Raw genomic sequence first — 20769 nt, 5'->3', positions numbered from 1 at the left:
AGATGCGACTGTGAAGGAGCCTGTCCCTCTGATGTCGCTGCCTTTGTACGATGGCATAAATATGTCGATTCGCCGAAGGATGGTGAAGAGCTCACTGAGCGTCTCTCGAGGCGCCGCTGCTGCGGTCTACAGTCAATGTCGAAGGCGTGGTGGGTCTTCAGGCTCTTGATGACCTGCCGAATCATCAAGGAAGTTGTTGAGGTCGCTGGTAGAGTCGTTGACGGGGTTATCGGCAGGGTCGTTGGCGGGGTCGTGGGCGGGGTCCTTGGTGGGGTCCTTGGTGGGGTTGTTGACGGGGTCATCGGCGGGTTTAGATTGCTTCCTGCGCTTTTTGCACGTCTCGCAGTGCCAATCTGTGGCTGATTCTCTCGAAGGAGTCCATCCTTTGGCGCAACCGCGGTGGTACTGTAGGTCGCGGAGTCAGCGAGGTTTCTCGAAAAAGGGGGAAGAGCTCACATAGACAACGGTGCACTGGGGATCGCTGCACCTGATAATTTGCGTTCTCATAAACTCTTCCCTGGAATTCTTGCCTCGAGCGGCCGTCATAGTATTCGTCGCCACATTGCCGGTCGCGAGTTGGTTTGGGGCAATTTCCGAGCCAGATTGGTCCGCAGGCTCATCGGCTGTGGTCGAACTATCCGTCGCCGTATCGATGACCGGGCGTGAACATACAGGAGGCTCTGAATTGGGCTGCTCCGTGGGCTGATTCTCCGAAGCGGATGCGCCGGAAGGTCTGGCATGACCGTTGAGATTATCCTGAACGCAGAGTTAGAAAAGCATTTCATCTGAATGACACGGAACATACGTTGATCAAAGCTGCGCCGAGCATGTTCGGCGAAGCGGGTGGCTCCTCCGCTTCCTGCTCGTTTTCATCGCTCGGGAACTCCGGGTCATCTCCGTCGCTGGAAACTTCACCGTCCTGACCATCGTCATCTCCATCACCCTCTGGCGCCACGCGATCGACTTCCTGTGAGAGGATATCCTCAGCATGCCGCTGTAAGATCTCGATAAACTCGTCATGAGTAGCCTCGGAGTCTTGATTCATGACAAGTCTGCGAAGTTCGCATATGCATGGCTTGAGAGGGTTGAAGTAAGGGGCGAACGCTTCGTCGATGAAGTTTCCGAAGGTGTCCGCTTTTGGTCGCTTGAGGCTCAGAACGCCCCATTTGTTGGAACCGGCCTGATACATATTGGAGTTCATCCAGCCGGCCACGATAGGTACTTTCTTCAGGAAGTCGGTATCGCGATGCTTCTCATTAGCGTCCTCGTAGAAGATGCACTGGCAAAGCAGGAGGTTGAAGAACGATTCCAAGTCATGGTAAGGTTCAGGCCCCAGATATCGGCCACCCATGAGAATTTCGCAGGCCGTGTACGTCGGGACGCACTGCAAACCACATGTCAACCGAGTAGTTTTGCACCAGAAGTTCGACTCACACTTTTGAGACCCGTCGCAGCCGTACGCACTTCTGAGTCGGAGCCTTCAGACCGCTGAATAAATCGAGCGTCATTGAAGTCCTGGAGTACACCCCGACGGAAATCTGGGGAAGACTCAGAGTTTCTGCTAAGTCGGACGCTTCTGTCATTGATATTGGTATGAAGGATTCCCACGTCGTCGAGCTCGCAGAGGGCTTTGTGAGCTATAATGAAGGATTACAGGTTAGAGCTGGCTATGTTGCATGGGAAGCAGAGGTAATCTTTCACCTTTGACGGAGTCCAATAAGCCAAAAAGGAGTTCGGGTAGCGTCCGGAAGGAAGACAGAGGTTCAGTCGACTCCTTCTGAATCAGGTAGGTGAGGTCCCTGATCTCGTATGGGATCTTCTTGAGCTGCTTCGAGGTGAGGACTTTTTTGCGAATGGTTTCAGTGGAGACTTGTTCATCTTTGCGAGCACCTGCCGGGCCAGGTCCTCGGTGCTTGACGTATACGAGCTCGACAACGGTAGGAACACCTTGGACTTTACTCTCGTTGGCGCGCTTGAGGTAAACGTCTTCCGTGTGCTCGCGGCTTCGGTCGACCCAAGAGCTCTTCACATCAACTATCTCCAGCTTCTTGTCCCCTTGTATACGCTGACAGCGCCAACGGACAGATCCCGGACCGCGGATGCCGGCATCCTTGTCGACTCGCTCCAGGATCTGATACGAGGAGCGGCCGATTTTGATGATGCGGTCGCCTGTGGGCGTTGTCTTGAAGTCGGGATCACATCCAATGTACTCTTCGGACAAGAATATCAAGCCGAGGACGATGCGAAGGAATAAGACCGGGTTCGCGTTCAAGTCGAAGACCTCCGATCGCAAGCATCCTGAACGGTCTTGTAACAGCACAAAGACTCCAGTCCCAGCGACCCCCATCCCGATGTGGAAGCGTCTATCATCCCGAGCAGCAAGGACGTTTAGTCCGCCGTCTCGAAGCTGCTTCGTCACGGCTTCCAGCTCTCCCGGGCTGACCTTAATCTGCACGTCGGACCCAACATCTTCCCAGGTAGGCTCCTTCACGGCCGGGTCGACAGAGACAATGTCGGGTTTCCGAGGAACGAAACCCCCAGGGAGAGTCTGATTGCGATACGCAGCAGTCCATACGCGCGTCTTGGCCTTTATCTTGGTCTTGCTGACTTTCTTCGCCTTCAGTAGCTCTCCATAGGCATCGCACATGCGCTGCATGTAGTCCGCGACGGCCACTTCCGAGCCCTCTTGAAGCCACTGAGGAGGTCTCTGTTGCCATTGACCGTCCTTGTGCCATGTGGATATCTTGTTCATCGCGGCGAGCGCGGGCTTAGGGGCAATAGGAAAGGCATCGTTGGGAAATAAGGCTTCAATGAGGCCGGGGACTCCCTTGATGGTGGCACCACTGCCGACCTCGTTGTCGAGTAGGGTGTCCATATGGTCGTGTTTTCCGATCGAAGGATGCGCGGTGAGCTTGATATCTCCTTTCTTGGTAGACGAGGTGAAGGCGTTGGGATGGGAGGCGGCTGTGACATGCTGTGGGGTATTCTCCCTCAGGTCAAGGGCCTGCATACTTGCGGCGACGTTTGGGTGATAGCGCGGTGCGACGACGACGAGTGGCGGAGTTTGTCTGTTGGCTCGCGCCGGCACTGGCAGACTGTCAGTCTATTGTCCTGCATCATCTGGCAGACCACGCACGAAGTAGGAAGAGGAGTGAGTATAACAGTAGGCTAGTGAGCGCTCTGTCACCGACAGTCGGGTGGTTGGTTGGAGGTCAAGAGTCAAAAAGATCCCAGCTGCCATGCCACCGCTGTGACATGTTGACTTTGCCTGTGACCGCCAGGGTATGATCGCCACGTGCCAGGGTTGGCAAATCAACGGAAGGCACGTCACGTGTATCAGTGGTGGTGTCACTAGGGCGCCGATCACACAGACTACGCGTAATATCCTGCGGCAATATTCCAATAATTCATGGGATCCATGGGTGGATATATGTTGAGTGGAAACATAAGCAAGATCATATTCGATGTTTGATGGCAAGCCTGACGTGACTTCTCGCGACGTCACGCTGTCACAGCAACAACGTTGCAATCAACTTCCATCATCTCTCCGCCACCCGTCAGCGTGGTTGGCTACCGCTGAACGTGTAGTGTTAGACCTGAAGCTCTGAGGGATACGGTACGCTGCAAAGCAGACTCTGTAGCCCTTTCTCATCTTCGGAATAGCGTAACGGCGACAATGGCGTCCTCACGGCAACAAGCAGCTCAACCTTGCGCGTTCGAAAGCCCGAACTCCACATCGCATCTGGATTACCCCAGCAAACCAGTTCCGACTTTGCCAGTCCAACGACTCGGGCTCACCGTCACGCTCAGTAAACAAGTCATAGCCGATACAGAACAATCCTCCATGCTGGAATCCAATCTCGGAACCAGCGTATTCCCGATGTCCCTCTTCCCCATAACCCCACTCTCTGTGATCAAACTCACCAACAAGGCCTTCTACGACGTATCGAACCGGAGATGGCTTTGCTACCCCGACTTCTCTAGTGTCCCAGACCGCATCGAGCGCATGTGCGCGATCGCCAGCTTCTTCAACAGATTCACGCGCTTCGCATGGCTCCTGTACAACGACAGGGGACACTCTCTGCCGAGCACTCCACGGCGGTGGTATGTCCTCGAGAGCCCTCGGCTCCTTGCCGATGGGAGCACAGTCTCGTCGTACGGGATGGCGCTCTCCGAAGAGGTTTCGGGAGACCTGCAGTGGCAAGATATACTCTGCGACGTGCAGGTCGAAGAGGACGCGGCGAACATGTCGGACGCTCTCCAGCGACTTACTACAGGCGCCGCTCATGTTTTCGCCACCCAAGAACACCGTCTATATCACCTTGGTGTGGCCCTTGCAGGAGATACGTACCAGCTGGCGTACTACGACCGCGCCGGCCGCGTCCTGTCTGGCGCATTCGACGTGCACAAGCACTCCGTGCTCTTTGCTCGGATCATCATGGGCTTGGCAATTCCCGACAAATCGTACGCAGGCCTTGACCCTAGCATCATTATCCGCGACGGCCGACGTTTCCTCGAGGTCTGCGGTCGCGAATACGAGATCTTGAGGACCATCTGCATCAACACGAACATGTTCGGTCGCGGAACTGTCAGCTGGCGCTGCCGTCGCGCAGATAGTGACGAGGACTTCGTCATCAAGAATGTGTGGGTAGACGAGCAGGATGGTGACAGCGAGGGATGGTTTTTGAAGAGGGCGCGATGGATCGAAGGAATACCGAAATTGGTCGACGAGGAACTCGTGTTGCGTCGCGATGGAGAACCATGTAGTACGACGAGGGTGCGCGCCTTTCGCCATGGCAAGAAGTCTACAGTCGTTCCCCCTTCCATCGCCCGTCTTGTGCTACGCCGGCTGGTTCTCCACCCATACGCGCGACCGCTCAGAGATTTCGCATCGAATGACGAGCTGCTGGAGCTATTGCATGATGCCATCCAAGGTGCGTGATACGCTTTGCTTGCATGAGCCCTGGACTTACACTTGCGTAGCGCACCAAGACCTCTACTTATATGCGGACGCACTTCACTGCGACATCAGCGAGAACAACATCATGGCGCATGACCCGCCGAACTCGTCGCGTCGCCGAGGGCTTCTCATCGACCTGGACAGTGCTGTCGTTGTCAGCGGGACCCCCAAAACAGGACCGGTGTGTGGTCTAAGGGTACGCCAGTCGATTGTAATAGCATGTTGTCTGTACTGACTTATTCCAGGGTACTTTGCCATATCTGGCCATTGATGTTTTGCAATACCCGACCCTCGTCGAGCGTGCACCGTGGCACGATCTCGAGTCCTTCCTCTATGTCCTCATGATCTTCTGCGCTAGCTACTCCGGACCCTCGAACACTCCCCGTCATGGGTTCAAAATCCACGAGTCGCCCTTGGGCCCTTGGCTCGCCGGCGATGGCAACTACAAAGCTCAGGTCATGCAGTGCTACGACGACGCCAAGTTTCGAGCCTTCCTCGACGAGGTCTTTGACCCCTACTTCGACGACCTGAAGGACGTGGTATGCGACCTGCGCAATATTATCACGCGCCCCAAGGACGCGCGCCCCTCGCACGTCGATGTCATGATTGTCATCGACAGGCATATTCGGGCTCTGCGAGCTAGTCAGAAGCGCACGGCAGCCGCTGCAAAGTGTCCCCCGGCCGTCGTGGGCACGAAGCGCAGTGGGAAGACGAAGAGGAAGCAGGTGACCGCCGCCGCCCACGCGCCTCCTGCGCCTCGTTCTGCTGCATCTCGGAAGCCTCGCCGTACGACGACGAGGTCGAAAGCGCGGGCGGCGCCGCCGCCGCGAACGCCGTCTGCCGCCAGCGACGAATCCGAGCGTACAGTCGTTCTCACACCTCCGCGGCGCCAGACACAAGCGGCGACCAAGCGTGCCCCTTCTAGCAAGCAGGCGATGACGGAAACGGGGATGGCGGGAGCAACCCGTGCAGCGAAGCGACGGAGGATGGAATGAGTTTCGACTCAACGTTATGGTATATTGTCTTTCCTCTTTCCATCCCTTCATTCTACTCACAAGATCATCGTAACGTGTTTCCACGGACCGAGCGATTTCTGCCCCCAACGTCGCGGTGTAGTCGAGGGACGAATGGGCAACACCGACCCCGGCTGAGCGCTTTGCCTCTCGCGAGTTCAGTCCAAACCGACAATCTCTGATAATTCACTCTGGCTAGATCTACCTCACATAGAGAGCTACGTATGCACTTCATACCTGTAAAACATTTCAACTGCTGAGCTTCACCGTGTTTTCTGGGACTGTCGGATGCTTTACGACGCCACAAATTTCCATTGACACACTAAACTCCCACGCTCTGCCTCACTCATGGTTTGATCGCAACTGCCGCTCCTAAACTCGGATTCTACTACCAGCCGACTGTCTCTGTGGTGAGCAGCTGAGCTTTCTAGCGCAGTAAGCCTAGCTTTGAAGCACTTCATGAGCCCTCATTCTGATTGCTGACAGCACGATGCTTGGAGCCAATCCCGCGAAGTGGAAAACCGGCAAGGCGTACGGAAAACGGCCAGATGCCATAGCCAGCGAAGACTCTCAGCCTAATGAGCGCTTGTCATCACGGAGGAATGGACTCCCTCCGCCCGTATTCCAGACAGGCAGAGCACCCAAGGCTGGTGATCACGTGTTGCCACCTTCATCCATGCGCCCAGCAAATGCGCTCCTTGCGCATAGCTCTCGCGAGAGTCCAGCGGGAGGGCTTTCTGTAGGATCGCATCAGCGACTCTCGATGAAAGCTAACAGCTCGCACTCGCAGCAGCCGAGGGCTCGCCCTCTTCCGGTACATGTGGCGACTTCGGCCACCTCCAACGGGAAGTCAGGTCATGACAGCCATGACCTTTCCTTCGACAGCAGAAAGCCCACAAATCTTCGCCAGCGCTCACCCTCCGAGGAGTCGGACGAGATTCAAATCATCGAGCCGCCTCCTAAACGTGTGAAGGTGGCCGAACCGGCTGTGGCTACGAATCCCATTCCACCCCTAGCCGGCCCTTCCCGCGACGTTCAGCACACCGCGAGAATCGATGACCCGGGGAGCGTGAAGGTCATAAAGCAGGAATCTATCAGCGCACCCCTCGACACGCGTACCATAATGGCGATAAAGGAGGAGCAGCGCAGCCCTTCACCCCTGGAGCCTCAGCCGCGCGCCGCAACGTCGGGGACTATTCGTTTCCACCCTCTTCCTCCTAGCTGTACCCATGCGGACACTAATTACAAGCGCAACCGTTCCTATTGGGCTCGCGATCAGTGGAACACCGTCCTTAAGCGGAATCCGGGCTTGCAAAAGAGGCATGCGATGATTCGGTATGGTTTATCGCAAGCCTTGATCGTACACGAGGCTCACCCCTTTTTACAGAGACGATGGGTTAGCCATCGACTGGTAAGCCTGCGCTGCCTGAAGAGGGAGTGTCTGACCTTTGGCGTGTAGGACGAGTCCTGTACCCGTTTGGACAGATACGCTAGAACCTGTCACTCTCGACCCGCGCGAACACTCGGATGATGAGGAGGATGCTGAAGACTCCCAGCAAGAAGACGATGACGTCCCAATCCTGCCGCCTCCGTCGAAGCCGGCAAAACCGCCGACTCCCGAAATCATTGACGTCGATGCACTCCCTTCGGACGTCGACGACAACGACGGAGGAGAGAATGACGAGGAGGAGGATGAATCGGCTTACAACTATGAAGAGGGAGGGGCATACGGCATCGAGGATGATGTCGAGTATCGGGACGAAGCACAGGGCGACTCAGAGAGCGACGACCAGGAGGACGCCATCACGGAGCTCGAAGAAGAATGCGACGTTGAAGGCTTTCGCGAACCGCCGTCTTCTCCAATCAATGACCTACCCACGGAAGAAGATGCCTTCGCCAGCATGCTTGCGTCTACTAGCCGCACGCAGGAGGAGCCTACTGCGAACCACGCTGCCGACTCTCTGGCGAAATTGCGTGCCCAACGGAGACGCGAGATGCAGCAGCTCACAGAGGGCTTTATATCACGGTATGATCTTCACGTTGGCGCTCTTCCTATCTGTCACTCAACCCGCAGCTATAGGTATATTCAAACATTCGAACGAGACCGCGAGCTTTTGGCCGGAGCCTACGCCTCTTACGCGCAGTTCTCCGTCCGAACTCACGCCCGGGATGCATCTGGCGCAGCCCTCGTTGAGCAATTCAGTCGCTCGAGTCCCGCGAAGCCTGGTAAGTGCCTTACCGTGCCACATTACTCTGTAACCTAACACACCTTCTACAGGGTCTGTACTCACAGCAATGGATATCCCACGAGTCATCGGACGTGCTGAGGTCATGGACGCTATCCGGGAGCTAGGTCCACACACCTACTTCCCTCGCGGGAAGAAGTTCGACCTCGACTGCGACCACGTCTTCCTTGCGAATGTGGACGGCTCGGGCGATGTCCTTTTGTCGTTCTACGGCGAGGTTGTCTTGCTCAACGAAAAGGGCATCCCGACCGAGGACCGTCTTTCCATCGACCAGACGATGCTGCTGCGCGAGGTCAGCGGGGAACAGGACGACGACGAGTAAGTTCATCCCTCCAAGGTTCAGGCGAGTCTAATAGCGATCTCGCAAAGATCCTGGCCGATGGTGATCGTCTCACACCAGATGATCGTGAAAGACGTCCCGTGGCGGAGGGACCTGGACGACTGGTGATGTCTTTCATTTATAACGCGCTTTTTGGGTTTCTTGTATGCGCTCGTTCTTGCAATTGTCTATACCCTCGCCCCGAATCTGGATCCCCCTTGCGCTTGAATCATAGCACGAAGGACACCCGATTTACCCGATAGCTTGGCCTCACCCACCATGGTCCTATAGTCGAGCACTTTCCAGCGTCCGACAACTGAATAGGACCACCGCGGCCGCATCCCAAGCCTCGGATATTGGATCCTTGCCTTCGACCCAGCCTTCTCCGACTCCGTGGCGGGCGCCTCGCATCGACGAGTGCCACGCAGATCGTCGAGGGCCTGACAGGCACTGAAGGTCAGTCACCTACCAGATGCGGAAGAAAGACGAATGCGCGTGCCCGCAGACCTCGGTGCATTGCGTGCCCGGAGACGGTCTGAATGGTTTCTCTCCAGTGGCTCTGTGCAGCCAGCGCAAGATAGCTCGTGGCGAGGTAGAACGACCTCCTACGGCCCTGCGGGCCCCTCAACGACGCAGACCTGAAGTGAAGAAGTGTACCTGATCTCTGGAACACCAAGGGTATAAAAGCCCCATCGTGGATCCATTCTCATTACCAGCCTTGGGTGCCGTCATCTCCTGCTGCTAACCTCAGTAGTCCACATCGGTCTTTACCTACCCTTCCTGTACACGCCATGCAGTTCACTCTTTCCTCTGCCATCGCCCTCGTTCTCGCCGGCGCCGTTACCGCGATGCCCATCGTCGAGACCAACAACAGCACCTCCCTCCTCGACGAGCGCGCTGCCAACCTCATCACCGGCGGCCCCTACGAGGCCACGAGTGAGTTCCGAATATCATCTGGATGGCAAGTATCCGGTACTGACGAACTGTGTCTTTCCCCCAGTGACCTACTACGCCCCGAACGGCGGGTACGGCGCGTGCGGGACGCCGATCGCGAACACGGACTTTGCGATCGCGATGAAGCAGTCTCTGTTTGAGAGCTACAACACGTACGCGTTGTTGCCCCTCGTCCCGATCTCGCGCATGCTCACAAAATCCCCAGCGAGCACCCCGGCAATCAGAACCTCAACCCGCTTTGCGGCACGCCCGTCCGCATCACCTGTACGTGGGAACCTGCCTTCGCCACCTCTTACTGACCGCACCCCACCCCACCCCAGCACTCGAAACCCCCAACGCGCAGGGCGTCGTCGCCTACATCCGCGACTCCTGCCCGGGCTGCCAGGGCGACAAGGGCATCGACGCGACGCCCGCGCTCTGCACGGCGGTGACCGGACAGGCGGACTGCATGCTCCAGGGCACGTTCCGCGTGAAGTGGAAGTTTGGGCCCAACCCGGCGCCGGATTATTAGATGGGGCTGAGTGAGGTGGTACTGGTGAGTGAGGTGGTATTGGTGAGTGAGGCGTTGGTGGCTGTTCGCATGCCGAGCGAGCGCTGATTGAGAATGACAGTGTCGTACGCAATTAATGCGGTCGGAAGTCGCAAGAGAAATCATTCGTTCAGTTGATTTATGGGAATATTTATTATGGGTCTGTTGTAGGTTGTACAAGGCGTCGGATGAGATATCTATCGAAATCGTCAGAACGAGGTTTGAGGTGTGCTTTTGACGAGACGAACCTTTAAGCATGATAGTTATCACTTAGACCTCGCGCGCGACAGTTCCGGTGATCGACGGCTGCGTTTCTGCGCATTGCTATTAGCAGAAGGACGTAGAAAAGCCGGAACACGTCTTACCTGACAGGACATGAAGTATGTCCCGCGCACCCAACAGCGGCAGACATCCCCTCACATGCCTTGCAATCGCGTTCTCCTCCGCCTGATAGCGCGACATGTAGTCCAGCACATGCGCTATGTGTACGCGCACTCGCGACAGCCGAGGGGCCGACTCCGTCAGCAAGCGGTCGAGCGCTCGCCACTCTTTGTCCCAGACCGCGCCGTCATCGGCGGTGCGCAGGGAGACAAAGAAGTGAAGGTCGAGCGTCTCGATGAGGGGGAGGTGGCTGAGTTGGGAGGAGAGCCAGGCGAAGCAGTGCCGGCCGCGGGTGGTTTGGAAGAGGCGCTCGAGGAAGAGGGAGCGCAGGGTGAGGTGGCGCAGGTGGGGGAACGCGGCGCCGAGGATGAAGCCGAAGGGCTCTGAGGTCGATTCACCGGTGGTAGCTGGAATGATGCGCGTGAGAAAGCGCAAGAAAGCGATTAATGGCCCGGTACTGACCTTCCGGGTACAGCGCAAAATCCAAGGATTGAATGCTGGAGAGGATCGGAGCGATCTTCAGGAAGCACATGAGCATCGCCTTGTCCTTCATGAGCCCGGTCTTGAGATGGCGTAGATTGTGCAGATCAAGCCCGCAGGCCGGGGCCAGGAGTTCCTCCGAAAACTGCGCGAACGATATACTAGATAGACGCAGCTCGATGGACGATAGATTGTTATGGCGTTCCACTGAGCCGGCGGGGATCGTCCAAGACCGGAAGTAGACTTCAGTGAGTTGCAGCCTGCGAAGAGTCGGCATGGATGATAGCATCCGCGGTGGGAAATTCCAAGCGTCGGCAGCGCGGAAGCACTGGAAGGTAGGGAGGTGGAAGACGAAGTCGAGCGCGGCGAGGAGTGCACTACATCGCTCGTAGGACTCCTTCCAGCTGGCGTGCATTCCATCCAGGTTCGTGAAGCGACGCAGCAGAGTCGGTAGAGCGGTGTCGTCTGCGATCCACAAGCTCCACGGTTCCTCCAATAGATGGACGCAGCGCACGTACAAAGCGATATGGGGAGACTTGTCTAGAATGTCAAGTATCTGGGCGGTCTTTGGCGGTCTATTGTGCGATTCTCCAGACGTGAACCTCAGTTCGCGGAAGAGGCATGCTTGACTGGAATCCAGGAACGAGCGATGGGCGAGGGCGCAGGACTTGAGGGAGCTGATGTCCGAGTCCAAGTCTATGAGACGGACAACTTCGTCGACGATTTCTTGGGGAAGATGTGGGTAATCTTCTAGCTTGGTCATGTTTTCCATATTCGTGGGTGATGATGACCGTCAAGTTCAACCTTGGGCGGGGATTGCCGGAGAAGAACGCGGCAGGTTCGGCCCGTGTATGCGCACGTGGTGTGATGACGCAAGCGCTGCTCATTGTACTTTGTGCTCATTGTTCCTTTTCTGGCTTTGGCGGTGACTGCTTACTTCTTGCCTCTTACCCCCATCATCGGACGCGCGTACCAGCGATGCAGCCAGCACTATTCGGCGACGAGCGTAGGCGACAAATCAACCTCGGAGGCGCATCTGGCGCGTACTCTCAGTCAGCATTACTCAACCAGGCGAAGGCGCGGCGGCAGGAGCGACATGCGCTCAAGCAGAAGCAGGAGAGCGCAGTGAAGATACAGGCGTGGTGGAGAGGTGTGCGCGAGGCACAATACGTCCGTCGCGACATGCGGCAGGCTCTCGATCGCGACATCACTAGCCTCAATGCTCTCCGATGCTTGGTTCTCGTAGGACAAGATGAGGAAGCACTGGGAAAGTGGTCGCAGTCATTAGACAGCGCAGGGGCAGGTGCGCCGCATATATATCGATACCGACATCGATGCTGACGCGTCGCTTCAGGCGCTGTATTCGCGCCGGCACGCGACGGTTCTGCTGCAAGCTGGCTGGTGCTGATCCGTAAGGCGAGCCTCATGTTATGCCAGTCTCTATCACGAAATTTTCAGTGAGTACAGCCTCAGCTAGATGGATCGCTCGTCTACCCCATCTCCAGACGGCGTTCCAGCAACTGCGATGGCTGACAGCGTGCAGGTCACCTTACGCAATACACCACGTCAATATATTATCTACCTTACTCTCTCCTGACGCTGGCCGTTGCGCGCTAGGCCTCGACGGCAGTCAAGCAGCTACCGAAATATCACGATATCTAGTCGAACACGATTACCAGCAATATCTTGCTCAAGCACTCCGCCAAGTGGTACGTACCATCACCTCCGCAAGTGCTGCCACATTGACGCACGTCCTAGTCTCTCGAACGCAAGACACAATATGCTGCACTCCCAACACTTGTACAACTCCTCATTGCCCCCTTCTCCCTCTGGCAACCTGCGACACCCACCTTTGACCGCGCATTCCTCGGCTTCTTCACGCGTATCCTCACCATCCCCCTCCTCCCAAATAGACTGCCGCTAGAATCACTTGCCCGGCTTTCATCAAGTCTCCCATACTCATCACTCCCCGCCCTTGCATCTCATCTACCAGATCTAATTGCCCTGGACATGGACAGCAAGGTCCATCTCATCGCAAACCTTGTCACCTTTACCGCTCCACGATATGCCGCATTACCCACCACCGCACTCGCAACGTACTTGCGCATCCTCACTGCGCTTATAAACACCCTACCTATCAATGCACTTGACCCGCCGTCAGCGCAGAAGGCTCCGAAAGCGAACGTCACCCCATGGCGGCACGACGACTCGGACGACTCAGACTCCGACGAGCCGGCGACACAGGTGACCGTCGTGTCGACATTTGCGCCGCCGCCCCAATTACCAGATGTCGACAATCGGACTGCCAAGCGCTTGCAAACATTGCAAGATGGAAAGCACCTCGCCTCGCTCTTGGCCGCGACGAAGGCGCACTCTGGCGCGCGTTCATGGCTCGTGACATACTTGCTTGCGCTCACTACCGTGTGGCCCGCGACGCGAGAGCACGTTCTGAGCACGATTCTCGCGCATACAGGCGGCACGCTGGTCCGCGAACTGTACCGAGGATATGTCCGCGGCAGTCCACTTGGGCGAGAGGGCAGCCCGGGTGCGGTGCTGGATCCCGCGCACGCGGAGGCTTGGCCACCGCTGCTGCTGCTCGCGGACCTGTACACGCAGGCGCTCCTGACGATGGGCGACGACGAGTTTTTCGGTGCCGGGCGCAATCCGCTGACGCTGGACGAGGTTGCGTCTTTCGGGCGGCAGCTACTGGTCATCGCCTACACGCTGTACACGCGGGAGGATCAGGGCGGTATGGTGCGTGCCGACGGGTCCGTCCTGCGCTGTTCCTACGACGGCGCGCGCGAGAAGATAACGCGCTGCCTAACGGCAATCCACGCACGAGAGTGAGCCCCTCATTCTTCTTCGTGCACGCACACGCTGAACCCTCCCCCTTCCAGCTCCCGCAAGCCCTTCGTGCGCCGCGACCACTGGCTCGTCACCGCGCAGGTCGACATGCAGGCCTTCGTCGAGGCCGCCATCTACGAAGAGCAGAAGCTCTCCCACGCCGACGCCGACCTGCCGCCCCGCGCGCTCTCCAAGCGGCAGATCGCCGCCATGTCCCCGCGCCTCGGCGTGCTCAACAACATCCCGTTCGCGATCCCGTTCGAGGTGCGCGTGAGCATCTTCCGGCACTTTGTCGCGAACGATATGATGGCGCGCGGCCGGAGCGCGAGCCGGTATGCGTATGGGCCGGGGCAGAGGACGCGGGCGGAGATCAGGAGGGGGCGGGTGGCGGAGGATGGGTTCGATAGGCTGGGGGATGCGGACTTGAAGGCGCCGTTGGAGATCACGTTCATTGATCAGTTTGGGGAGCCGGAGTGAGTGGTTTTTCATGGGTTGTTGATGTTGAAAAGGGCTCGGGCTGACGGCGGTTGACAGAGCGGGCATCGATGGTGGGGGGCTGTTCAAGGAGTTCTTCACGTCGCTGTGCAAGGAGGTCTTCGACACGGATCGCGGGCTCTGGTTGGCGAACAAGAAAAACGAGCTGTATCCGAACCCGCATGCGTATGCGACGGAGTGTGAGTGCGGTGCCCCTGCTTACCGGGTCGGGCGCTGACTTGTATGAATACAGCGCACAGCCTGAACTGGTACCGCTTCATCGGCCGCATCCTCGGCAAGGCGATGTACGAGGGCATCCTCGTTGACGTAGCTTTCGCGGGCTTTTTCTTGGCGAAGGTAAGCTCGGAGTATAGTATCGCTCGACGGCTGGCTCACGCGGATGTAGTGGCTCGGACGTCAAAGCTTCCTCGACGACCTCGCGTCGCTCGACCCCGACCTTTACAACGGCCTCATCTTCCTCAAGAACTACGATGGCGACTTTGAGGCGCTCACGTTGAACTTTACTGTCGCTGTCGAAGGTGCGTGTGGCCTGACGTTGATCTCATTTCTGTCGGCTGGGGAAGTGCTGAAATCGACCTCCACTCCACAGAATTTGGCGAGGCAAAGAGCGTAGATCTGATCCCCAACGGGAGTAACATCCCCGTGACGAAGGAGAACCGGCTGCAGTACATTCACCTCGTGTCGCACTTCAAGCTCACGCGGCAGATCAAGCTGCAGTCCGAGGCGTTCTTCGAGGGCTTGTCGCAGATGATCGATCCGAAGTGGTTGAGGTGCGTGTGGTCTTGTTATTCATAAGTTCCCCTTCGTCCACCATTCCCGACATCACTTCGTCGACTGCGACTAACACCACCCTTGCGCAGGATGTTCAACCAGCAAGAAGTCCAGATCCTCATCGGCGGCGCGCACACACCCATCGACCTCGACGACCTGCGCGCGCACACGAACTACGGCGGCCTGTACGACGACAACGAGCTCACGATCCAGATCTTTTGGAAGGTGGTCAATGGGTTCAACCAAGAGCAGCGCCAATTGCTGCTGCGTTTTGTGACCAGCTGCAGTCGGCCGCCCTTGCTGTGAGTTTACTCTTTTTTGCTGCTCCTGCACTTTCGTCACTTCCGCCTGCGCAAGTGCTAATGTAACCCTGCAGGGGCTTCAAGGAACTCGTCCCGAACTTCGCCATCCGCGACGCTGGGTCGGACGAGAACCGACTGCCCACGGCCAGCACGTGTGTCAACCTATTGAAGCTGCCTAGGTATCGCAGCGAGCGGGTCCTGCGCGATAAGCTGCTGCAGGCGATCAACTCGAACGCGGGCTTCGACTTGTCGTGAGCAGGGGAATCTGCAACTCGTGAACGCGGGTCGCAATCCTGAAGGGGCGGAAGGCAACTTCTTGCGCCATCCCTACCTCAGTTGGCGTTGGTGTCTTATCTGAAGGAGAAAAGATACGGTATGCACACTTGGATCTGTTGTACTAATATGGGACGTCTATCTTAGAATGAGATGCGCTCTTGCGTTCGTTCGTTGCGGCAGAGGCCGCGTGGACTTTGGCTCTATTCGTGCATGAGGCATAATCAACAAAATCGTCCTTGGCGATGCTACTGATCACAATGATACACTAACGCGCTTGCTAACGATGTTCCCACTTCAAAACTTCAAGAATTCCTTCAGCGTCGTCCAGTGATGACCCTCCCATAGGTGGTTGGCCCCTCCGGCACCATCACCCTCCTCGAACTTCTTGTTCTTGTTCAGGAGCCCTTGCTCGATGACGGTCTGCAGCGCCGTAAGGATGTACGCGGGTAGGCCGCCCTCAGGTACCGGGACTTCGTCAACTTTCTCGACCGGCGCGTTGAGGATGGCGCCGAGTCCGTTGAGGGTGAGCTCCTCGCCCTCGATCCGAAGGGCCTTGTTGGCAAGCTCGGGCAGAGGGTAGTGGGTCACGACGTGTGCAACGTAACCTGAGGAGAGGTGAGTATTAGTTCATCGACGCCGAAGTGTACGCACTAACCTCCGATATCAGAGGTAGTAGTGGCGGAGAAGGGCGTGTTTCCGGAGAGCGTCTTTATGACGTTGACCTTCTTGTTGACGTTGTAGCCGACGAGCGTCGTAATGAACTCGATGAAGCTGCCCGTCTGTAGCAAGGTTAGTCTAACCCAACATGCAAGAATATCCTTTAGACTTACGAAGATGCGCAAGGACGGCAGTCTGATGGACTCGAGATGGTCTTTGCGAGCTAGGTCAGCATCGGCCCCCGCCAGCAAGGTCCGTGAACTCACCAGCAACCTCAACCTTCGGCGCCAGGTACGGAGGCACCTCGCCCTTCTTCCAACCCTTGGTGATCGTCCCGAACTCGCTTGGCACAAACAGCTGCACCCCAGCCGCCTTCGCCGCGTTGGCGAGCGGAATCTGCTGTGGCACGGCGGTCGTGGTCACCGCAGAGACGACCACCTCGACCTTGTACTCGCGGAGGACCTTGGCGGTTCCGTCGACGTCATCGTAGTTTATGCCAGCGTGGGCGACGCCTTGGGGAAGCCAGTCCGGGCGCGGCGTGGTCTTGCGGGTGAGGACAAGCACGGAGACACCAGGGGTGGTTGCGAGGGCGTTGACGGCGGCCTTGCCGATGCTGCTCTGTGCTCCTGCGACAGCAATGGATTCGAATCCTGCGGGCATGTTGTATGGTCAAGCGATCGCTACGAGAGGTTGTGGCAGTGAGAAAGGTGAAGGAACCTTGACATTCGGTCCGTACTTATACGCCCAGGTTCGTCAATGACGCTACCTTCGCGAGCTCGAGCTTCGGCAGCCGCGCCATGCGGAAGCACGGAGTGCAACCTGCTCAATATGTGAGGGCGAAGGCGTATGCATACCAGTGCGTTCAATGCAGCTGACGTTCATGGTCACGGCTGGCCTCATTCTGCGTCAGTCGTGATGACCAATCTCTGCAACCATATAGTATTGGTCGGGTAGCCGGCTAGGCGCTCTCCGTAGCCCGTTGCTGATTCTGCTGAACTGTGAACAATAGAGTCTTCAGCTTGACGACTGCGACATGAAAGGCAGGAATTCGCTGTATCAGAAGGTGCGCTTGTTGGCGCCATTCTGATCTGAACCTGAAAGGTTGAGATAGAAAGAAAGAGACTTGCAGAATCTAGCCACTTCACTATGGTATAGATAGTATTCGAAGAGGACGACGATGCATCTCGGGTGACAACTCGCACTTCACGAATTTACAACGATGTAATCAAACCACCAAAGTACACTGGTTCCCTTCTCACTGGATTCCTCTCGTGGCGGGCGCTCAACGTCGTTTTCAGGGTATTGTCCTGGTCTTCAAGATGTCCTCAGGCGGCGGATTCTCTGTTGGCTGACTAGCCGAGTATCTACACGCAAAAACGGAATCACAGCGACAACCGATACTTCCACTCAACGGTTTCAGTCGTCCAGGAAGCAAGAGGCAAAAGTTGAGAATGGAGATAAAGGATTGAGGGCAACATTGCATCGACGCGTGACATCAGAAGTTGCATATACAAGTCAAACCTCCTCGCAGAACTGCCGATGGCTCTTTCTCAATTTGAAGCATAATGATGGTAGTCAAGGTCTGCTTCGAGCTATGATACAAAATGTAGATTAAATGATGATGGCGTAACTATGCCACCTTTCGCCTCTTCGAGCGCCTCAACGGCTGAGTCTCGACCTTCTCCGCGTCTGCGTCAGCGTCCTTGCCGCCCGCTACGCCTCTGTCCCGACGTCCCCGTGCCGTGGTCGTAGCTGCCCCATCGCTTCCAGAGGTCTCAGACGACCGCGGCGATACTGTCGGGGTCTTCGGAGACGCAGGGACATACGAGTCGCTGGTTGTCTCCGACGAGGGTGAAGAGCGCTGCCGCTTCGTTCCCCGCGTACTTGGCGGCTTTGCGGACACGGGCCGAGTGGCGCAATTCGCGACTGCCTCCTCGCGCTCGTCTTCGTGATTCTCCAGATACTCGTCAAGGTAGACTGTAAAGCACGAGTGCGATGGCTCCCAGCCCTGCGGTCGTAGGACTGCGTTCCGCACTTTACATACCATATCCTTGAGGTCGTCGAAGTACGGATCGAAGATGCTGTCGAGGAACGCGCGGAACTCATCGTCCTCGTAACGGAACATGACCTTCTCCTTGTGCGCGACATCGCCGTCAAACCAGGGCCCCAGAGGCGAGCTTCGGATGTCGAACTCTTTGCGCGGGGAGTGCGATGGGCCGGAATACTTGGTGCAGATGAACATGATGACATAGAGGAAGGACTCCAGGTCGTGTCGGACACCGTGTGCTTCGAAGCGGGGAACTTGGAGCATGTCGCAGGCCGTGAAAGGAATAGAGCTCTGCAAGGTCCATGAGTTGCGAGACGCGCAGAGGTACCTACCACGTACCTTGGGGCGTTCCAGGACCACCGGATGACTTTCGCTTGCACAGTCTGCGCGGTCGAAGTTGACGAGAAGGCCGCGTCGTCGCGGGAGACTTCCATGCAACATGATATTGTCCTCCTTGATGTCGCAGTGAAGAATGCCGTATTTCGGATATAGCGCTTCGTGTGCTGCCGGCGGTGTCAGCAGATCGTTGGTCATAACACTGGCGACTCACCTACGACTGCATCGCGAAGGCTGCTCACAAGCTCCACTTTCGACGAAAAGTACGACAGTGGTACGGCGCATGGCCGCATCACGAGACGACGTAGTTCGAGCTGGGGGAGGTTGCTCACGATGGACCAGCGCTCCGGGCCAGCCGCCAGAGAGCGCACCGAAGTTGTTGTCCATGCTTGACCATCAGGACGAAGGACGCGCTCTTCGCATACCAGCTTGGGGATATTCGCAACGCCCATGGCTCTGGTGAGCAGGTCTCCTTCGGTATGATCGAGTGTCTTCTCAGCCCACGTGTTCTTGACAAAGAAATCCTCGTCGCTGCCAGATCGACGGCAGCGCCAGCAGATCGTGCCAGATCCACAAACACCGTGACTGGAGGAAAGCGTCTCGAGGATCTCGTAGTCGAAGCCACCTATGGTCACGAAGCGTCGGCCGTCCCGGGTTACAATTGAAGTGTCCTTGCCATCGTAAGGTTTCCCGACGAGCGTCAAACCCATGATGACGCGGATGAAGAGGTCTGGGTTCTCGTGTATACCGTGCACGCCGGAGAGGACACATCCAGCGCGATCGTAGTATGCCACCTGGAATGCGTCGCCGGCGATAGCGAGGCCGACGTGGTGCAGCCGGTCCTGCTGCTCGTCGAACACGTGGGTAGCGCCGGTCGCGAGTCGGTCGATGGCCTCCGCCATGCGATCAGCCGTCGGAACCATCTGCACGTCACACAGTACATCGCCCCAGGATGCCTCAGCGCCTGCTTCTACTAGTGCGAGCCCGGGCACTTCGGCGACGACTCCATCCGAGACCAAGCGCGAGCTCTTGGTCGCGACCCACTGGCGTGGAGTATTGGGAGTGGGTTTCCTTCGATGGGCATGAGCGAGCCAACAGTGTCGGGTGAGGTGATTGAGGAAGGTCGCCATAGAGCGCGCTCTGCGCGATGGGGCCAGATTGAGGGCAGGATAGCCAAGCATCCACCTGTTTTTCGAGAGAGAGTACGCGATACCGTCGAGTATGTCGACCATCGCGCTGGGCTCAATGGCGAATACATTGCAAGGGAAGAGCGCCGACTCGAAGACGCCACTGATCTCCACAGAGGTCTTCGACAAAGACAGGATGTCGGACTTATCAACGCGTGTGGGGAGGACGCATGGCTTGGAGCGTTCAGGTAGATGGGTGACGGGATACGCTTCAACGGTGCTGCTAGTCTTCCGGCTGGTGCGTGTGGCGGACACCGTAGCGTCCTTCGTGCGCCTATCTTTCCTGAGGCGGCGGCGAGGTGCAGATTTTGCAGGAGGCATGCCTTCTGGACTACGCGTAAGTCTCGAGACGTCTTAACAAAAGACCAGGCGTACCGACTTTCGTAAACTGTTGTGGGTGGCGCTTCGTTCAAGTGAAGGTTGAAAAAGAGGCGGACACGACCGTTGGGAATATGCGGGGGATAAGCTCCAGATGAGGTGCCGGTTTTCTCAGGGAAAGAGGTCTCGGGATGGTGGTAGTCCAGGTCAACCGCTGTTTGTTGGGGTCCGGGCCTTCCGCGTGTTTCCCATCAGCGCACAAACAGAAACAATCAATGGAGTCACATGATTGCCTCGTGCCTCCGTTTTCTCCCGCCGGTCATGCTTGAAGTGATGAGAGCCTATACGCCATATGTGAGTGCTTGTACAGACTTCAACACTCTGTTGTAAATCTAGCGCCGAACATACTACTATCATCTGAGGTCTAGGATACAGATCATCTCATGAATTCAATGTGAGAGGCTTAACTTGCGATATGTGATGCCGCTACCGCCAACACTTCAGCGCTGTGCATCACAACGTACGACTGTTTCTGATCTTCCGAAGTGGTCACAAGGGCAGTGACGTGGAGTCTTCAAACGGAAGAAGCTCATCTGGACTCATAGATAGACACTCGCCGGCCCAAAACCCGCGACATCATATGCTCTCTGGTTT

The 20769-nt window shown here is 57.0% G+C and overlaps 8 protein-coding genes across 8 annotated transcripts; 4 read left to right on the top strand and 4 right to left on the bottom strand.

The window, feature by feature from the left end:
• Positions 1–132: 132 nt before the first annotated feature.
• On the bottom strand, positions 133–3010 carry SCHCODRAFT_02571246 (uncharacterized protein; the record flags this gene model as incomplete). Its single annotated transcript, XM_003032449.2, has 5 exons — positions 133–405; positions 457–756; positions 806–1384; positions 1435–1637; positions 1702–3010. 5 exons carry the CDS (start codon positions 3008–3010, stop codon positions 133–135), a joined length of 2664 nt encoding a protein of 887 aa, XP_003032495.1.
• Positions 3011–3844: 834 nt separating this feature from the next.
• On the top strand, positions 3845–5955 carry SCHCODRAFT_02495303 (uncharacterized protein; the record flags this gene model as incomplete). The annotated part of the gene is made up of 3 exons (XM_050343017.1): positions 3845–4934; positions 4984–5156; positions 5206–5955. 3 exons carry the CDS (start codon positions 3845–3847, stop codon positions 5953–5955), a joined length of 2013 nt encoding a protein of 670 aa, XP_050200903.1.
• Positions 5956–6371: 416 nt separating this feature from the next.
• SCHCODRAFT_02617448 (uncharacterized protein) lies at positions 6372–8936 on the top strand. The gene is made up of 7 exons (XM_050344812.1): positions 6372–6408; positions 6460–7308; positions 7361–7384; positions 7433–7999; positions 8054–8199; positions 8252–8537; positions 8589–8936. Exons 2-7 carry the CDS (start codon positions 6737–6739, stop codon positions 8665–8667), a joined length of 1674 nt encoding a protein of 557 aa, XP_050200902.1. The 5' UTR covers positions 6372–6408; positions 6460–6736; the 3' UTR covers positions 8668–8936.
• A 393-nt stretch (positions 8937–9329) lies between these two features.
• Positions 9330–10003, top strand: SCHCODRAFT_02698689 (Non-catalytic module family EXPN protein; the record flags this gene model as incomplete). Its single annotated transcript, XM_003033052.1, has 4 exons — positions 9330–9474; positions 9539–9644; positions 9698–9756; positions 9813–10003. 4 exons carry the CDS (start codon positions 9330–9332, stop codon positions 10001–10003), a joined length of 501 nt encoding a protein of 166 aa, XP_003033098.1.
• A 288-nt stretch (positions 10004–10291) lies between these two features.
• On the bottom strand, positions 10292–11645 carry SCHCODRAFT_02665114 (uncharacterized protein; the record flags this gene model as incomplete). The annotated part of the gene is made up of 3 exons (XM_003032448.2): positions 10292–10335; positions 10387–10809; positions 10865–11645. 3 exons carry the CDS (start codon positions 11643–11645, stop codon positions 10292–10294), a joined length of 1248 nt encoding a protein of 415 aa, XP_003032494.1.
• A 159-nt stretch (positions 11646–11804) lies between these two features.
• On the top strand, positions 11805–15736 carry SCHCODRAFT_02617442 (HECT-domain-containing protein). Its single transcript, XM_003033050.2, has 11 exons — positions 11805–12185; positions 12237–12339; positions 12426–12591; positions 12641–13725; positions 13780–14199; positions 14261–14400; positions 14454–14557; positions 14607–14739; positions 14811–14991; positions 15082–15294; positions 15369–15736. The coding sequence occupies exons 1-11, from the start codon at positions 11861–11863 to the stop codon at positions 15547–15549; spliced, it is 3051 nt and encodes a 1016-aa protein (XP_003033096.2). The 5' UTR covers positions 11805–11860; the 3' UTR covers positions 15550–15736.
• On the bottom strand, positions 15731–16973 carry SCHCODRAFT_02686207 (NAD(P)-binding protein). The gene is made up of 4 exons (XM_003032447.2): positions 16494–16973; positions 16401–16441; positions 16226–16349; positions 15731–16175 (listed from the first exon to the last, which is right to left on the bottom strand). Exons 1-4 carry the CDS (start codon positions 16885–16887, stop codon positions 15865–15867), a joined length of 870 nt encoding a protein of 289 aa, XP_003032493.1. The 5' UTR covers positions 16888–16973; the 3' UTR covers positions 15731–15864.
• A 762-nt stretch (positions 16974–17735) lies between these two features.
• SCHCODRAFT_02746174 (uncharacterized protein) lies at positions 17736–20329 on the bottom strand. The gene is made up of 4 exons (XM_050347198.1): positions 20173–20329; positions 18825–20123; positions 18614–18777; positions 17736–18565 (listed from the first exon to the last, which is right to left on the bottom strand). The coding sequence occupies exons 2-4, from the start codon at positions 20116–20118 to the stop codon at positions 17858–17860; spliced, it is 2166 nt and encodes a 721-aa protein (XP_050200901.1). The 5' UTR covers positions 20119–20123; positions 20173–20329; the 3' UTR covers positions 17736–17857.
• Positions 20330–20769: the final 440 nt, after the last annotated feature.

The sequence above is a fragment of the Schizophyllum commune genome (genome assembly GCF_000143185.2).
Source record: "Schizophyllum commune H4-8 unplaced genomic scaffold SCHCOscaffold_4, whole genome shotgun sequence".
Taxonomy (NCBI): domain Eukaryota; kingdom Fungi; phylum Basidiomycota; class Agaricomycetes; order Agaricales; family Schizophyllaceae; genus Schizophyllum; species Schizophyllum commune.
Note: the sequence above shows the minus strand (reverse complement) of the source record. Positions and strands in the feature narration are given on the sequence as shown.

What these genes read in the sequence shown, in the direction of transcription:
- SCHCODRAFT_02617448 (XM_050344812.1), top strand. Translation starts at nt 6,737, where the DNA reads ATGAAAGCTAACAGCTCGCACTCGCAGCAGCCGAGGGCTCGCCCTCTT. An exon ending in AAGAGGCATGCGATGATTCG is followed by an intron (nt 7,309 to 7,360) that starts GTATGGTTTATC and finishes CCCTTTTTACAG; the next exon opens with AGACGATGGGTTAGCCATCG. An exon ending in GATGGGTTAGCCATCGACTG is followed by an intron (nt 7,385 to 7,432) that starts GTAAGCCTGCGC and finishes TTTGGCGTGTAG; the next exon opens with GACGAGTCCTGTACCCGTTT.
- SCHCODRAFT_02617442 (XM_003033050.2), top strand. Translation starts at nt 11,861, where the DNA reads ATGCAGCCAGCACTATTCGGCGACGAGCGTAGGCGACAAATCAACCTC. An exon ending in CTCAAGCACTCCGCCAAGTG is followed by an intron (nt 12,592 to 12,640) that starts GTACGTACCATC and finishes CGCACGTCCTAG; the next exon opens with TCTCTCGAACGCAAGACACA. An exon ending in CTTTACTGTCGCTGTCGAAG is followed by an intron (nt 14,740 to 14,810) that starts GTGCGTGTGGCC and finishes TCCACTCCACAG; the next exon opens with AATTTGGCGAGGCAAAGAGC.
- SCHCODRAFT_02686207 (XM_003032447.2), bottom strand. Translation starts at nt 16,887, where the DNA reads ATGCCCGCAGGATTCGAATCCATTGCTGTCGCAGGAGCACAGAGCAGC. An exon ending in GCCGAAGGTTGAGGTTGCTG is followed by an intron (nt 16,442 to 16,493) that starts GTGAGTTCACGG and finishes TAGCTCGCAAAG; the next exon opens with ACCATCTCGAGTCCATCAGA. An exon ending in TACTACCTCTGATATCGGAG is followed by an intron (nt 16,176 to 16,225) that starts GTTAGTGCGTAC and finishes ACCTCTCCTCAG; the next exon opens with GTTACGTTGCACACGTCGTG.
- SCHCODRAFT_02746174 (XM_050347198.1), bottom strand. Translation starts at nt 20,118, where the DNA reads ATGCCTCCTGCAAAATCTGCACCTCGCCGCCGCCTCAGGAAAGATAGG. An exon ending in CCTTCGCGATGCAGTCGTAG is followed by an intron (nt 18,778 to 18,824) that starts GTGAGTCGCCAG and finishes CACCGCCGGCAG; the next exon opens with CACACGAAGCGCTATATCCG. An exon ending in TGGTCCTGGAACGCCCCAAG is followed by an intron (nt 18,566 to 18,613) that starts GTACGTGGTAGG and finishes TGGACCTTGCAG; the next exon opens with AGCTCTATTCCTTTCACGGC.